We start from the raw sequence: 18,115 nt of genomic DNA on the forward strand, positions 1-18,115 counted from the left end.
AACTGCAAAATTGGTTATGAATGGACCCCTACCCCTCCCTTTTCTTTATTTCATGTTACCCTACATTGGAGCATTTAATCTGAATTTAATTATCTAGAAAGCAAGAAAGGAAAATAATAAAATAGAAAGACACAGTACAAACACACTATCTTTTGACTATGGACCAAATCATGCTTTTTTATTTTCTGCCTATAATTAAGGTGCCTTCTTAGTTAGACATCCTCAATGGAATAGCACATGCAGCATGCATCAAAAGTCATAATTTCACCAACCCCACAAATCAGAGAAAAATTCCCCACAATTCCTCAATCTACTCACATTAATCACGGAAAGCTAAAATTAAATCAAAATATTGCACTTTTACTACTTTATATAAATTCTCCATAAGAATGAAGAAAATTAGAGATCCAAGAAAACCAACACTCTCAATATTCTACTTACCCTTTTTTTGTTTCATTTTTTTTTTCACTATGGGTTATTTCATCAAGCAAGTGGTGTGCATTTTGTTCTTGGTGATTTCAACTCCATTTGTGCAAATTGAAGCTAGAAATAGCAAGTTTATGATCATTCCTACATCTCCTTCACCTGCTCCGACTCCAATTTCTAATGAAATTAGTTTTCCCCCATTTTCATCCTTAAGTCCAATTTCATCACCAACACCAGCACCAGCATCAGCACCAACACCTTTCTTTAATGATTTTACATTTCCTCCGTTGTCGTCCTTAAGTCCAACACCATCACCTAAAGGGGGTGATCAAGATCCTGGCATGCCAACACCAGCAGGAGCACCAGAGAAAGGTGACATTGAAGCACCAACACCCCTATTGAGTGACACTCCTTATGGACTTTATGGTCCTCATTCTCAAGAAGTTCCTTCTACTACTGTCACAAATCTTGATGATGTAGAAACTCAAACTCCTGCAAAGGAACTTCAAGGTGCCCGTTTTAATACGGACGAGTCCCACAACAACAACAACAACAATGGCTACTCCGACAATTACAATTACGATAGCCACTCTGAGAATTACTACAACAACAACAACAACGGCTACTCCAAGAATTACAACAACAACAACGGCTACTCCAAGAATTACAACAACAACGGCTACTCCAAGAATTACAACAACAACAACAACGGCTACTCCGAGAATTACAACAACAACAACAACGGCTACTCCGAGAATTACAACAAAAACAACAATGATTTCTCCGAGAATTACAACAACAACAACAATGATTTCTCCGAGAATTACAACAACAACAACAACAACAAAAACAATGATGTTTTCTCTGAGAAATACAACAACAACAACAAGGATTTCTCCGAGAATTACAACAGCAACAACAATGGTTTCTCTGAGAATTACAACAACAACAACAATCTTTTCTCCGATAATTCCAACAACAACAATCTTTTCTCCGATAATTCCAACAACAACGGCTTTTCCCAGAATTACAACACTAACTACAACAATAACAATAATGTTTTCTCCGAGAATTACAACGATAACAATAATGTTTTCTCCGAGAATTACAACAGTAACGGTTTCTCCAAGAGTTATTACAACAACAACAACAACAATGGATACTCTGAGAATATGTCAGAGAGGCAAGGATTAAGCGACACAAGATTCTTGGACAATGGAAAGTACTACCATGACATCAAGAATGAGAATCCCAACAACAACAACTACGATCATGCTAGCAGCTACAATAACAATGCCAATATGGTGGAAAGGCAAGGATTGAGTGACACGAGATTTTTGGACAATGGCAACTACTTTTACGGTAAAAATGGTGAGAAAATGACCATGGAAGAGTTTAAAAGACAGCAGGACTATCCAGGCACTGAGAATCAGTATGAACTTCCTTGAAGAGAAAACATTTATCAATTGGAAGGACAAAAGCAGGGGACATGAAAATAGATTTTACAGAGTTTGATTCAATTTTAAGTTATTGTGAGGGGGACATGAAAATAGATTTTACAGAGTTTGATTCAATTTTAAGTTATTATGAGTGAATGTTTGTGTATTAGTTCTACTTGTGTCTGCAAACACTTTTTTTTATGCAGTTCTGCAAATCAGACCAAGGGAACTTTGTGTTGTTTAACACTTTTGAATTTTAATACTTTTTTATAATTATAATGACATTGAAGTTTCATGCCTGGTTATAAACTTGTACTAATATTTTTGTATCTTCAGTTTTTCCTTTTTTTTCTTGGTAATAAGGAAACTACGCAAATCTCACACAGATGTAAATCGCATTAGGTGTGACGAGTTCGACGGAGAAACACATGCAGGTGCAGGGACGGAGTTAAAGTACAATTTACGGTTCGATCGAATCCAATAACTTTAGTTCAAATTTTATATTTATCTTAAAAAGTTTAATAAATAGGTTTGAATTATTAATATAGAATCTAGGACATTGAAATGTTGGCTCCGCCCCTTTGTCCTAGTGGTGGCTTTCTTTTATTTCCTGAGCAGATTTAGCAATCCAAGATATAGACTCCTATAAACTTGTTTGATTAAAAAAAGATCATAATGTACGCGGATTTCATGTGGTTTGGAGCAGATAACTATTTTTTCAAGTTTGAATTTCAAAATTTACATAATGATTTCCAAAATTGTATTAAAGGGAAAAAGTATGAGAAAGGAAAAAAAACTAAAAGAGAAAAGATTTACATGAGCATCTTACTTTTGCTCTAGAGGTGTTTTTTTTTTCAAGTCATACATCATTTCATTTCACTACTTAGGCTTAAAGTGTTGGGTCAGTTGGTTACTATATATTAATTATGGATTTTTAAAAAACACTAATTTTTGTAATATAAACAGCTAATTTTAAGAGTTTTTTGTGTTAATATATAACTTAACATACTAGGAGAATATTCTTTAGCTAGAAAATTGGAAAGAATTGTTTGTGGTCCAATTGGGATTCGTTTTATGCATTAGAATCTATTATGAAACATAAATTTGAAAGAAAATGTTGCTAAAAATCTGTAATGTACTTTAAGTCTGTATAGTTATGTAAAGTTCCCCAGTATGATTGTGGCTAATTTAGCTAATTTGTGTAGTTATTAAACGGACCAGAGAGTGTGTTTGGTATAAGGGAAAATGTGTTTCATTGAAAATATTTTCTAGGTATATACGTGAGTTTCTTACTTATTTTCTTGTGTTTGGTCGTAAACAAAAAATATTACTATGATAATATTTGTATATAATCCGCATAAATGCTATGAGAGGTGAAGGTCATGGTAGGGTGATAGGGATGAGGACTACAGAGGTGGGTTAAAGATGAGATGTGTTCGAGAGTGGAGAGAACAATTCATAAATAGCCATTTGTATATTCATTGACATGAAATTTTAAATTTTGTTGGCGAAATTTAAGGATATTATTATAAAATTTCACCCATCAAATTTCAAACTCCGCTATTAAAAACAGGGCTGTAAAAAGTGGCCAGTAAACGTTAGGGAAACTTACATAAATATATAATATTAAGAAAATATTTACCATCTATAGCAATAAAAATAATAATTCATTGAACACTTATAATACAGTTTTAATACATATTGCAGATAACTATTTATAAAACATATATAATAAAAGTTTTATAGATGGATAATACATTTATCATATACTTTGATAGACTTATAGTACATTATGTCGATTTTACTACACAAACATAATATATATTTTAAAACACTTATAATACATTTATATTGTATGTATAATTCACTTTTAATACAAGTGTAGATTTATCATAATATTGCTATGTATTGCTATAAACGATAATAAATACAAAATATCGCTAAAATCAGTAATTAATTTGTAAAAAACACTCAATCAAGTAATTTTTCCTAAACGTTATTTCTTAGTCTTAATCTAAGATGGGCTGTTAAAGTGGCAAGCCCACACTAAGCAAATACAGTTTTGGGCTTAAAAGAGTATATGACCATAGATGGGCCGTTAAAGTTGGGAAAGCCCAAAAATCCTCCCAGGATCCGGTTCTTGTCCCTTTTATGTGTGCATATATAAAAAAGTCTTAGAAGAAAAACCAAACAAGTACAACCTTTAGCTTGGTGAAGACGAAAACCTTTGTTCTTCCATTGTCAGTGTTCAACATCAGTTCTATTTCTCGTATGTTCACTTGTATTTGAATTGATGATTCTAAGCTATTACACAATCCATTTCAATAATTTGTACTTACTACTTCCAATTTCTCTGCTAGGGTTTTAGCTAAAAATGTCGAAGACTCCGGATCCAAACAGTACTGGTGCTGACGGCAACAAGTCCACAAGAGAAGAGGCAACAATTAAGGTTCCTTCTAAGGACCCAAAGAAAAAGGATGATAAGAAAGATGAAGATCTCGTAAGTAAACTCGAAGAAAAATCGAATTTTGAATGTTTTAATTCATCACTTGTTAGTTGTTGTTACTAATTTTTGAGTGAAATTGTGCTGAGAGAGTTAACATGGAATCAAAATTTGAAAGTTGATTGATTTGTTTATGTTTTCACTTCTCTCTATTGATTTTGCTGGGATTAGTCGGAGGAGGATTTGGCGTTGAAGCAGCAATTGGAATTGTATGTGGAGAGAGTTCAAGATGCTGATCCAGGACTACAAAAGGTTGCACTTGAGAGTATGAGGTACTTTTCTTTCACCCGTTCTTCGTATTTTTCGGGTATGTGGATGGAAGTTGACCTAGTCTGGGATCAAGGGGTAGTTGTTGAGACTTGAGGTGAGCTGCTGAATTCCCATTTAAGTTGGACAATGTTTACAGCTAAAGGTAGTCTAAAGGTTTAAGGTTTTGTTGAGCTTCAGTTGGGACCTTAAATATGTTTTGGGGCTTTGATATTCTAGTTGCTTCCCATGCTGTGTTGTTTTGAGGGAAATTTCGGGGGCACACAAGGAGGGGAACTGCCTGGTAGAAGTTGTCTTTAGTGCTTTAATGGCAGCTTGAAGATGGTTCTACATTCCCCTTTTTCTCTTCTCTGTGAATGTTGCATATATGCTAAATACACCTGTAGTAGAATAAGTGTTCTTGAATATTAAATGTAATAGTTGCAATTTTATTGTTAGCTGGCATGTTCTTTTGGGAACTCTTTCAGAAAGAGCTACGACCCCATTTGAAAGTGCTTTGAAATCCATCAGTTAGACATGACAACTGATAGAAAATGAATGTATGCATGTATAAAAGATAGCCCTTTGAGAATTAGTGTGCACTACATGCATATGAAGCATGTATATTTAAATGTTGCATCCTCGAAATACCAGTGGATGATTATACTATACCAATTTTTTCTAGAGTTGTCTATAAGCTCTAAACTTCAGTTTGAATGAGAAATCAAATGCCTTCTTAAATCATCAATCCTCGAACTTTTTAGGGCCGTTCCTTTACACAAGCTAGGACATTTCTTTTTTGTCTCTTTTTCTTATTCATCTTTTCTTTGTTATAGACAGGAAATTCGTACAGCAACAAGCTCGATGACATCAGTTCCAAAACCATTAAAGTTCTTGCGTCCCCACTATGGAACACTGAAGGGATATTATGAAAAAATGTCTGACTCAGATTTGAAGGTATGGAACTGGCATTGCACTTAACTGCTGTTGAAGTTGAATAAATTTCACTCACACAATTTCAACTGCATGCAGAAACTTCTGGCAGATATACTTTCTGTTTTGGCTCTGACAATGTCAGCTGAAGGAGAAAGGGTAAGTCTTGTTTTTGATGTATTTAATAATTCTGCATGTGTGATATGCTATTACTCGTGCTTATGTGAACATTAACAACTTCTTCATCTATTTTATGGGTATTATCAATTCTATTGGTCCTTACAGGAGAGCTTGAAGTATAGACTGTTGGGTTCTCAAGATGACATTGGTTCCTGGGGACACGAATACGTTAGGTAAGTTTGACAGCTAGTACATTTATTGAACTCTTATTTAAGTATCCTAATCCTCTCTGTTTTTTTCCTATGTATGCTATTATTTTTAAAAATATATTAATATTATTTACGATTATTTAAAACTTATTCTGGAATAGCTAATTAAGATACGACTTCAGAAAATCTGCAACTTCTCTGTGCTTTACAGCTCTGAAACAGGCTCATATTTGTATTTATATTATTTCCCAGTCTTGACGGACATCAATGGTGCACATGAGTATGTGCATGAAATCATTGACATATGCTGTTTTGTGAAACATAGTATAGTATCAGGAAATAAACTCTATATATCTGCATGAATTCTGGTTCATTTTAAGGGGAAAGGAATTTTTAGCAGTAGAGAAGTATATCTATGTCCTTGTCCCTAGTGTTGGGGTTGAGCCCTAGGAGTAACAACACGGAGACTCCAAGCCTGAATCCCAGCTAGAACATTCACAGTGAGCCCATCTACTTCAGCCTTAGTGGCAGCGTGGCACAATTAGCTTCCATCTGTGTCTTATGGGATTTATGTGATGGATTAGTCAGGTTGGACGCTAACTGACCCAAAATCACTATTAGCATCATCCAAAGATGTTTATCTATATGGTTGTGTAATGTTAATGCTAGTCATCCATTGTAATGCATGAGATGGATTTCTGATCGTGTTCCGTTTCAATATTAAGATACTAGCTCGATACACATTACTTTGTGTGTGAATTCATGTGTTCCATTTCTCAGTTCTTTCCCAATCCACTCTACTCCTCAATTCTTGGCTAACAGACTATTTCTACAGGAACTTAGCTGGAGAAATTTCACAAGAGTATGTAAAGCGGCAGGTTTGTTTTCCTTCAAATCTTAAGTTGTGTAAGGTTTCAGAAGAATATTACTATGTGTTTCTATACAGTTTGTGCTGTTCATGCTTTGTTTAGAGTTCTGGATACTTTATGCATCAGCAATTTGGGTTAACTTTACTGCTATTATACATATGTACCTTCTATCATCTTTTTACAAGTCATTGATTCTCTTACCATGGCATATTACTACTAAACTAGTTCTACGAGGCCCGTGTTAAGCCCAAACTCAAGATATAAAAGTAATAATTTTAATTAAAGAAGTATAATTTATGTTATTTTTTTACTTTATCATTAATATAATCTAATGGCACGTTACACAGTCTTGTTGATAAGTCTTTATAGTTATTAAAGTTCTTAATCATATAATTGAATAATTTTAATTAAAAAATGTTTATGAGGTAAAAATTTTGGCCGGAGAATTAGAAAAAAACAAAAGAACACAGTGATTCGATATTTTATAAAATAGCATGATTTAAATGTGTAAATAATTACAGTTCGATGAAGATCATAAATCGGATAGTGGCATTTTTTGTGAGCAAGTAATTTATTAATTATCGATTGGAATAAATTTAACCTGATATTTATTAAGTTTTAATTTCACTCTTAATTTCATGTGGCAAGAATTTTTGCAAAATTTCTTGTTTCATGTTATTGAATAATCTAATACGACAAAAGAATTCAATAACATCAAGTTTATATTACAAATATTTGTAACCTTAATTTAGAGCCTTTACAAAAATTGACTTTATAATGATCTTATAAGAATATTAATAAATAATTATTAAAGTACATTAATAAGGACTCCATTTGATCCACATTTTACTTGTCTTTTATTTTTTATACACCCCTTGAAAAATACCCATCCGTACCATATTAATTATTGTTTTAGTTTTTTTTCATGTCCATTAAGAAATATATCTACACAAGGTATTACTAATTACCTGATTATTAGATGCTTTTTGAGAATTAAATAATATAGAAGAGATCTATGGGGGTAGAATTGATAATTGTAAATTTTAATTCCGTACTAACAATTATTTTGAGATGTTTTTTGAGCCAAAGTGACTATTTATTTAAGAGAGAGTATTAACTAAAAGGTAATCTAATAAGTGGTAAGAAGAGATTCATATAGTCGCATTAATTACAAAGGCCCAAGTGGGAATGGCCTTAAGAAAAAAAATGAGGGCAAAATGGGAATATGTAAGAAAAAGACAAACATCAATTGCCAAAGACGAACATCAAATTCCATGTGTGGCAACTTCACACATCACTAAAGAATCAAAATTTTGGATTTACCTCTGTAAGGACTACGAAATTTGTCATTCTCACTTATATATAGTAATAATAGTAATATAAGGGAGGTAGCGTCATTGTGTTAAAAAAATAGTAATATAAGGGAGGATAGCTAAGTTTTGTAGGCCTCACTGGAGTAAAATCGTAATTTTATATCTTTGGTGATGTGAACTTCTAACCTACTACACGTGGTGGTGTCATATTTTCCCTCCATATCCTAACTTTTATCCCCTCAATTCTCAAAAAAATCTAATTCATAAAAGCTACTTAGTAAATAGTACTTTGTATTTTTCTTTTTCTTAATGGATGTAAAAAGTACTAAGACCACAACTAAATTGGGATGAAGAGAGTATATCTTAAGGGGTATGCAAAAAATAAACAGGACAAGTAAAATGGGCCAAAGGTAATACTATATAAATGTACTTAATTATTATTTATTAATATTTTTATAACAATATTATTGAGTAAAGTCTCTACTCCTTGTTTGGATGGTGGCTATAACATAATGTTTTTTTATATGTATCTTATTGTAGTGTATTGTCGGGCGAATATAATGTTTGGATAGATTGTATTATTTTTCGTTGTTACATAATGTCACACACATCAATAATCAGAAGTATAAACTTATAATACTATAAAGAAAAGTAGGGTACGGGATAGAGTTATTTTAAGAAAAATCAAGGCAAATGATAAAATAGAATTATCAAATAATAAGCAAAGGCAAAATGAGAAAAATAAGGTAATAGCGTGACCACACCAAATCAATTGTTACATTCGTGTTACGTAATGATGAATTTAATAATATGGTACAATATAATTTAAGTAACAAGGAAATCAAACATTATATTTAAACTAACAATATTGATAGGTAACAACCATCCGAATAAGTTATAGACTAAGGGTAGAAATATTGTAGTACAAATTTGAAGTTATTGAAATTTTGTCTTGTTAGATGATTCTAGAAGATGAAAAAATTAGTTTTGCAAAAACTCTTGCTACCTGAATTTAAAACTTAATAAAATATCGAAAGCAACTTATTTCTATTTATAACTAAGAAATTGTACGCTCACAAATTGATAAAAATCTCAATGCTTTTTTATTAGTGATCTTTGTCCACTTGTAATCATCTACATATTTTAAATCATGTTGTTTGATATCAAACCACGTGTGCCCCTTTGATTTTTTCAAATTCTCCACCCAAGTTTTCTTTCTTATAAATAGTTTTTTTATTGATACTTGTCCAATCATGTGTTACAAACTTTGATAATTATGAATACTTATCACCAATACATGTTTAATGTGCCACCAAATTATATGTTATGAAGTAAAAAATTATGATACAAAGTTAATTATTAAATTATTTTTATATTTGAGTTTGGGCCCGGGGCCTCTCTACCTCCACGGAGTAGTGGTAAGGTCTACGTACACTCTACCCTCCCCAGACCCTACTTTGTGGCATTTCACCGGGTATGTCATTGTTGTTGAGTTTCGGCCCGGGCTTAGCATAGACCTCATGGAACTAGTAGTTTTATATGTACAAATTTTCCACTTGAAGGTTGTAACATTTACATGTTCTTTTTCATTTTGAATAAGAAGTAGCAAACAACTTCATACCTTTTTCAACCTTTATCTTGTGAATGTTACGACATACTTCTTTACATCTGCATTTGCAATAATTAAATTTGGTTTTAATCAGCTTTTCTGTTACTATTCTTATGATGCATTAACGATGCCAGAGTGAAGAAGCCCCAATTGATGATCTAATGGAGCTTGTGCAACAAATTGTTGCTTTTCACATGAAGGTATCATTCTTCAGATTTATTTTTAGTTGAGTTGCAGGATAGAACTATAAAACTTTACTTCCTTTTTTCCTGTTTTGATGCGGAAACATATCGCTTCCATCTCCTTTTTTTTCAAGGACACCAGTTTTTGACTGATATCTTGTTCTTTAATGCAGCATAATGCTGAACCTGAGGCTGTCGATCTTTTAATGGAGGTATTTTTCTCTCTCTGCGTCTTTACATAACTTATGCACTGTTTCTGTGAGTGGCCCTGGTGAGGCATCTCTTTGAATTATTTCAGGTTGAAGATCTTGATCTCTTAGTCGAGCATGTTGATAGTACAAATTACAAAAGGACATGCTCCTATCTCACCAGTTCAGCAAAGTGAGTTTGCTCAGGACACAATTTTGGAAGTTCTTTGTCAGAATATATGAATCTTGCGAATTTTCTCTTGGCAAATTAAGATTTCTGGAGTTTTATGTAGTTTTGATGCTCATCCTCATTTTTGTTTTGATAACCATGGTGTCCTGCCAACTTGCACGCACCTCGATTAATTCCACTGGGTACCTGATACCTCTCCCCACTGCAGGTACCAGGTAGTGACAAACGTTTACTGGGAATTTAACTTGAGGCTTCATGGTTCTGAACCCACTTCATTGACCACTAGGCTACACCCTTATGTGCTATTCTCATGTGTCCTCAATTATCTGCAGTTTGTTGGGAGTTCATTTGATAATGAAACTAATGTAAAAAATGGGGTTGACCTATTGCATTACAGTAAGAAAGCCAGGCCAAAGGAAAGCTGACCAGGAGAGTGCTATGAACATTTACATAGTTTTATTTGTGGCTGCATCGAGTTGGATTGTAGATTCGAAGTTCTTAACTAAAATTGATGAATTGCTTAGAAAGAGACCTTTTTTTGATAGCTTACAAATCCATTGTATCAAGCTTCGAAATTTGGTGGATAATGCACGACTCTGTTGCCTTCTCTACTTAATGAAGACTAGACAACTTCTTTCATTAGCCGGGATTCGAGCTCGTGATGTGTCTATATGACATTGCCTGCTGTATTACACTGTTATGATTTAAGGCCCTCAAGGCATTGCTTAGAAGTTTTTTTGATGTACTGTACTATTTATGCTTACTTTTAAGATGAAGGCCTACCACTTCCTGAAAATTTATTTTCTAAAAACAGTTGGTTCACGTGATGCCTTCAAAAGTTTTTATCAAGGACAGAATAAATTGAGAATTGGGAAGGAACAAGGATATAGGGAGAGTCGAAAGCAAGGTAATAATAGTCTGTTGGATCTTCCTACAAGATTTAAGTGAAGGCATGTCTGTACTGAGATCCTTGCTCATTACCCCTTGCAAGCCTATCTTTGGGAGTGGATAACTTTGTAGAGGTGAAGTCTGAATTACTGTTTTGTTCTGGTCAGTAGTTCAAATTTTCAGTCTCACTTGAACAACAAGGTTTTTAGGAAGCCCATCTTTCTAATTTTCAGCTTGCTTTAGATGTGTCATTTCCCCTCCAGTAAATATCGCACGACTTCTTTTAAGATATAAAGATGCTATGTTACTTATCAACCCCCCCACCCCCCACCCAATGCAAAAAAAAAATTGTGATATTACATCATTTCTTTTGTTTGTTTTCTGCTGGTATGTTTGCTTTCTGCTGGTTACCACTAGCTTAAATATTATCTAATGTCTATATTGGATTCTCCAGTACCTCTGCATTAAAAACTCATGTTTTTTTCTAACAGATACCTGCCTGGACCTGACGACATGTTGGTTCTTGATATTGCATACACCATATATATGAAATTTGAGGAGTATCCAAGTGCACTTGTGACTGCACTATACCTGGATAACACGCAGGTCTGTACTTTTTATTAGTACTCTCGTTCGCCTCCCAACATCATTTGTTAGAGTGTAGGGATGTTTGCTCAAGTGTAATGGATCTGTTTTCTAGTAAGTTAGAGTCTAGTGGATCTGTAGATTTTTTTAATTTGAAATTAGGGTATAAGTTGATTCTATTTTGTTTTTGTTTGGTTTATGTTATTGTTTGCAGTATGTAAAGCAAGTGTTTACATCATGTGATGATCTTCTGCGGAAGAAGCAGTTCTGTTACATTCTTGCTCGCCATGTAAGTTCTCCTCTGTCTGTGAATTTTCCTTTCATGGATTCTCTTTCTTCTCAATGTCCTCTCTCCCCTTTAATTCCAAATAATTCTCTCCCGACCCCGTATTCCTTGCCCCAGAGAGTTATTTTTGCAGGATTTATAGCTTGTGACATAAATCAGTTTTGTCTTCGATGGTTCATCTCAGATTGCTGATTAATGTCTGGAAATGCAGGGTCAGACATTTGAGCTTGATGAAGAGATGTGTGCAGAAGATGAAGAAAGAGAAGGATTACAGGAGATCATTAACAACACTAAATTAAGTGAAGGCTATCTTACACTTGCTCGTGATATTGAGGTCATGGAAGCAAAAACCCCCGATGACATATACAAGGTTGCACTTTTAAATTTATCCTTCCCTCATTACGTGTGATTTGAATCTACTGTTGCATAGGTTCTATATTCCTTAATTGAAATATATGAACCTGACAGTTCCTGGGTGGTGAATGGTCTTCACGCTGTGTTGATCTTCTTTTGAACCTGACAATCTCGATACTCCTTTTGCTTCTTGAGTTGAAGAAGAAAGAAAAGAAAAATAATGATGAGCGGAACAAAATATCTTGTTTTATTTCCTAATATCCTTGGTGAAGAAGAGCTTGTTTGGCAAATTAGATTTTTATATATCACGACTCCGTGCAAACAGAAAACACTGGCAACCAAAATTAATGCTAATTCCCTTTTGTTTAATTTATCAGCCACATTTGCTTGATGGCCGGGCTAGTGCGGGGGCAAGTGTAGATTCAGCACGACAAAATTTGGCCTCTACATTTGTAAATGCCTTTGTCAATGCTGGCTTTGGTCAGGTATATTATGTGTTTTGTTTGTTTGGGTTCAGGGTCAGATATATATCAATTTGAATATTTCTATTCACATTATATTTCTACTCCAGGATAAGTTGATGTCTGTGCCGTCAGAGGCGTCATCTGGTGGTGCCTCAACTGCCTCAACAAGCTGGCTTTTCAAAAATAAAGAACATGGAAAAGCTAGTGCTGCAGCTAGTCTGGTGCGTAGTTTTACCGTTTGGGCGTCACTATTCGTTTTTCATTATCTATCATGAGTTACCGATTGTTCCTGCCTAAACATTTAGGGCATGATCTTGCTTTGGGATGTTGATTCTGGTCTTGCACAAATTGACAAGTATTTCCATAGTACTGATACCCACGTCATTGCTGGTGCACTATTGGGAGTTGGGATTGTGAACTGTGGTATCAAGAACGAATGTGACCCTGTGAGTTCCTTGATGTTGTGTTCTACTCTATTTCTTCTGCAGAACTTGATAGCCCTCGATCTTAATTTAATTCTTTGAGCAGGCATTGGCACTTCTAGCTGAGTACATAGACAAAGAGGACCCATCTATTAGAATCGGTGCTATAATGGGCCTTGGTCTTGCTTATGCTGGTTCTCAGAATGAGCAGGTAGAGTTCCTAGTTGTCTTTTAATTTGTGTGTACGTGAAACTTGCTTCTCTCTTTTGTAGTTAGCAATAGATTTACCATGTAAAAACTTTATTTTTGCTCCAACGGAAGGTTCTAGCTATTTACAACTATTTAATTGACTAAACTGATTTTCAGATCCGTAGTAAATTGACCCCAATACTTGGAGATAGCAAGGCATCCCTTGATGTGCTTGCCTTTACTGCTATATCATTGGGATTGGTATATGTGGGTTCATGCAACGAAGAGATTGCTCAGGCGATCATATTTGCATTGATGGAACGAAGTGAGTCAGAATTAGGAGAGCCCTTTGCCCGCCTGTTGCCTCTTGGTCTTGGTCTCCTGTATCTTGGAAAGCAGGTAACCAATTTTTTGTGTGATATAGCTTTCATTAACTTTGGGAGGGAAAATATAATTTACTTCGGTTCTTACTTTAGAATCCCAATAGCCTGGATATTTTTATCAATGTTGCAGTGAACTGTGAGATCTTGCGGGTCTTTTTTTCTTGCCATAATGATTTTGGATCCATCTGCTATTTTCTATAGGAAAGTGTTGAGGCTACAGCCGAGGTCTCAAAGACCTTCAATGAAAAGATTAGAAAGCATTGTGATATGACCCTGCTTTCTTGTGCCTATGCTGGAACAGGCAATGTGCTCAAGGTAGTACAAGACTTGCTCTTCTAAGTGGTTTCATGAGGGTAACTGCAATAACTGAGAGTTTCAATGTCTCAGGTCCAACATTTTCTTGGTCAATGTGCCCAACATTTTGAAAAGGGTGAAACCTTCCAGGGACCGGCCGTCCTTGGTATTGCAATGGTGGCAATGGCTGAAGATCTGGGACTTGAAATGGCCATACGTTCACTAGAACACCTTTTGCAGTATGGAGAACAAAATATCAGAAGAGTAGTTCCTTTGGCTCTTGCCCTCCTCTGCATTTCAAACCCAAAGGTATATTGGAATATATCTTTATAATTGACCTCTTCTTCTTTTGTCCTTTTTCTGTTGCTTCTTTAGAGTTGAGTTACTTAAAAGTGTTCTGGTTAGGTCTTTCACTCATAAGCAGTAGATGCCCAGGCTTTTCCCTCTTTTTTGGGGGGTCATGTGCAAGCTTAACTTTTGCTCCTTGGTGGTTCGGACAGGTCACTGTGATGGACACTCTGAGCAGGCTTAGTCATGATTCAGACTCCGAAGTAGCTATGGTATGTTTGAAGAACAGCAGAAAGTAGATATTTGTGTTACTATTAAAAAAATTCTCAAATCTGAACTGCTCATCTATATGCTATATGTAGGCTGCTATCATTTCTTTGGGATTGATAGGTGCAGGAACAAACAATGCCAGAATAGCTGGCATGCTACGTAATCTGTCCAGTTACTACTACAAAGAAGCCAATCTTCTGTTCTGTGTAAGAATTAATTTTCCTAGTTCTCTTATGACAACTCTATAATAGTAAGTTCATCATCCGTTCTGATCGTTTGAATCACTTCTGCAGGTGCGGATTGCCCAAGGTCTTGTTCATTTGGGAAAGGGATTGTTAACTCTCTCACCATATCATTCTGAACACTTTCTGTTATCTCCGTAAGCCCTCTCTTCTACAACTTGCATGTACTTCCCCATATTGATGATGGAAGAGTAAACCTTATCTACAGTCTATGCATTATTTGAAAGTGTGTCCACAACAAGTTGCATTTGATTTTTCTTATTCAATGGAGACAAGTTCTCTTCTTGATGTGTAACAGTGAACATTGGTGCATTAAACTTCAAACTGTTACACTAGTTCGTTATATCCCAATTCTCTTGCAGTCTGTGCAGTAGATTTATTCTTAAGAAGCTGATTTAATATAATACAAAAATACTGCTATTCAGAGCTTAATGAGCTAGTAGCTCTCTTTGATCCTATGCAGAGTTCTATTAGCTGACCACCTTTGAAACTTTTCAGGACTGCATTGGCTGGACTGGTAACTCTGCTGCATGCATGTCTTGATATGAAGGCCATTATCTTGGGGAAATATCACTATGTCCTTTATTTCCTAACTTTAGCTATGCAGGTTTGCTGTCTGTTGACCAAAGCATATTCCTTTTTTTTGGTCCTGTCCTGGCTTCCCCGCTATCGGCTCCTAATTTTATGTCTTTACTCCGGTTTCACAGCCAAGGATGCTACTGACTGTGGATGAAAATTTGAAACCCTTGTCGGTTCCAGTCCGTGTTGGCCAAGCTGTTGATGTTGTAGGTCAGGCAGGTCGACCCAAGACCATTACTGGTTTCCAGACCCACTCTACCCCGGTTCTCCTTGCTGCCGGCGATCGAGCTGAGCTCGCAACCGATAAGTATACTTCTTATTCTTTGCAATTTGATATGTATTCTGCCGACTTTTTAAAAAAGAAGTTGCCTTTTAACTATGTTGTTCCTGTAGCTTGTCTTACTCGTATTTGTTGTCAATGCTCAGGTACATTCCGCTTTCGCCCATTCTTGAAGGCTTTGTCATCTTGAAGGAGAATCTTGATTACAGAGATGATCAATAGTGACCTCAATGAGGTATATGAATGGAACGAGTCGGAGATGTTTTAGATGGCCTACGATATTTTAATCAAGGAAGCATGGCAGGAGACATTGATGATGCTGTCTAATTTGCTGAATTTGCTATGCTATGAGATCCATTTGCTAACATTTTGGTGGCAACTGAGGCTGTCAGGTCCAGCTTTGCTTAGAAGTGTCTGAAAGTTTCCAAGTTTGTTTCTCACCGGCACTGTCTTTCATGATGTGTTCTTTCCTTTTGTCCCATTGATGTGTTTTGTATAAAGCTGCAGATAGTTATTTATTGCTGAAGTTGAAACGGAAATGTTACAGTTTTCTGTTCACGTTATCTCTTTTATTTCCGGCATGGTTTAATTACGTTTCTCTATGCTTTGGGAGAGCTGAGTTATGTAAAAGGTGAAAATGGTTATATTTGCATCTTGATATCAGTTTCTGGCTCTGACAGTAAAGTTTTGTGCTCTGTTTTGGGTCTCATGTATCCTAGGGAAATTAACATTACTAGTATATTATTGAAATTTTTACATAAATAAACTCTTTTAGATTAATAATTATTTTTTTTAGGGTTTTTTTTATTACGGTCTATAGCATATTTATCTTAATTAATAATTAAAATTACTCCATTATCCCTCTTTCTCTCTCTCCCTCTTTTTACCCCCTTTGTGCGTACTGTTGCTTCTTTTTTTTCGTATCTATTTTTTTCTTTCTTTTTCTCTTTCTTGCTCCTTTTTTAAAATAATAATTAATTATTTTAATTTAAAATTAATTTTAAATAATACTAAAATGTTTAAAATTCACGTATAATATTTATAATATATTTATATTTAAAATATTTTAATTCTATATTTATCACATTTATTGAAAGATGCATATAATGTGTTATAAATTGATTTCAAAATGTATTATAATTATTATTTATTTTTCTCTTATTAATGGTGATAAAATATATTATTGTATTATGAATATTTTAGTTATATATTCACCACGTGCATTAAAACATACCTATAATATATTGAATTCAAAATTTATTATCATTACTTTTATTTTTTCTCTTATTAACAGAATATATTATTGTATTAAAAATATTTTAGTTATATATTCACCACGTGCATTGGAACATGCCTATAATATATTGAATTCAAAATCTATTATAATTTTTTTTCTTGTTAACGGAATATATGATTGTATTAAAAATATTTTAGTTATATATTCACCCCGTGCATTGAAACATGCCTATAATATATTGAATTCAAAATCTATTATAATTTTTTTTATTAACGGAATATATTGTTATATTAAAAATATGTTAGTTATATATTCACCACGTGCATTGTATAATACACTAAATTCAAAATATATTACAATTCGAATTCAATATTATGCATTGTTATGAATTCGATTATTGTTATTTCAATAAATATAATATATTTTTAACAATGTCAATTAATTTGAATAGTATTGAAATGTTTGAAATTCACACATAATACTTATAATACATTTGTATTAAAAATATTTTAGTTATATATTCACCACGTGCATTGAAATATGCTTATAATATGCATAATTTATTGAATTAAAAAAATATTATAATTATTTTTATTTTTTTCTCTTATTAATGATGCTAAAATATATTATTGTATTAAAAATATTTTAGTTATATATTCACCAGCTGCATTGAAACATGCCTATAATATAATATATTTAATTCAAAATCTATTATAATTTTTTTCTCTTATTAACGGAATATATTATTGTATTAAAAATATTATAGTTATATATTCACCACGTGCATTGAAACATGTCTATAATATGTATAATATATTAAATTCAAAATGTATTACAATTATTGTTTATATTTATTTTTTAAAAATATCATATAATTGATATATGATTTTTAAAAAAATTGAAAGAGAAACTTTGAAAATTTGAATAGCATGCCTACAATTTGATATTCAAGTGATTAAAACTATTTAATTTTATGCTTAGCATTATCATAATCATAGGACTTTTCTTAGCTACATTTTATTTTTTAATCTAACGATTAAATTTTTTAAATATCTTTATTATTTCAACAAGAGGATAACATGGATTGTGTAAGTGTATTTATGATTTTTAAAAAAAATTATGCTAAA

At 33.7% G+C, this 18,115-nt stretch overlaps 2 protein-coding genes across 2 annotated transcripts; both read left to right on the forward strand.

The window, feature by feature from the left end:
- Positions 1-391: 391 nt before the first annotated feature.
- LOC129891860 (uncharacterized) lies at positions 392-2,111 on the forward strand. The gene has a single exon (XM_055967337.1). It carries the CDS (start codon positions 471-473, stop codon positions 1,872-1,874), a length of 1,404 nt encoding a protein of 467 aa, XP_055823312.1. The 5' UTR covers positions 392-470; the 3' UTR covers positions 1,875-2,111.
- A 1,919-nt stretch (positions 2,112-4,030) lies between these two features.
- On the forward strand, positions 4,031-16,435 carry LOC129891385 (26S proteasome non-ATPase regulatory subunit 2 homolog A-like). Its single transcript, XM_055966725.1, has 26 exons — positions 4,031-4,134; positions 4,226-4,365; positions 4,540-4,640; positions 5,451-5,571; positions 5,647-5,706; positions 5,833-5,900; positions 6,712-6,754; positions 9,802-9,867; positions 10,023-10,061; positions 10,148-10,230; positions 11,607-11,721; positions 11,915-11,989; positions 12,198-12,356; positions 12,718-12,825; positions 12,912-13,025; positions 13,110-13,250; positions 13,333-13,437; positions 13,593-13,814; positions 14,000-14,113; positions 14,186-14,401; positions 14,593-14,652; positions 14,743-14,856; positions 14,944-15,029; positions 15,391-15,499; positions 15,600-15,778; positions 15,898-16,435. The coding sequence occupies exons 2-26, from the start codon at positions 4,240-4,242 to the stop codon at positions 15,971-15,973; spliced, it is 2,700 nt and encodes an 899-aa protein (XP_055822700.1). The 5' UTR covers positions 4,031-4,134; positions 4,226-4,239; the 3' UTR covers positions 15,974-16,435.
- Positions 16,436-18,115: the final 1,680 nt, after the last annotated feature.

This window comes from Solanum dulcamara, chromosome 6, assembly GCF_947179165.1.
Source record: "Solanum dulcamara chromosome 6, daSolDulc1.2, whole genome shotgun sequence".
NCBI lineage: Eukaryota > Viridiplantae > Streptophyta > Magnoliopsida > Solanales > Solanaceae > Solanum > Solanum dulcamara.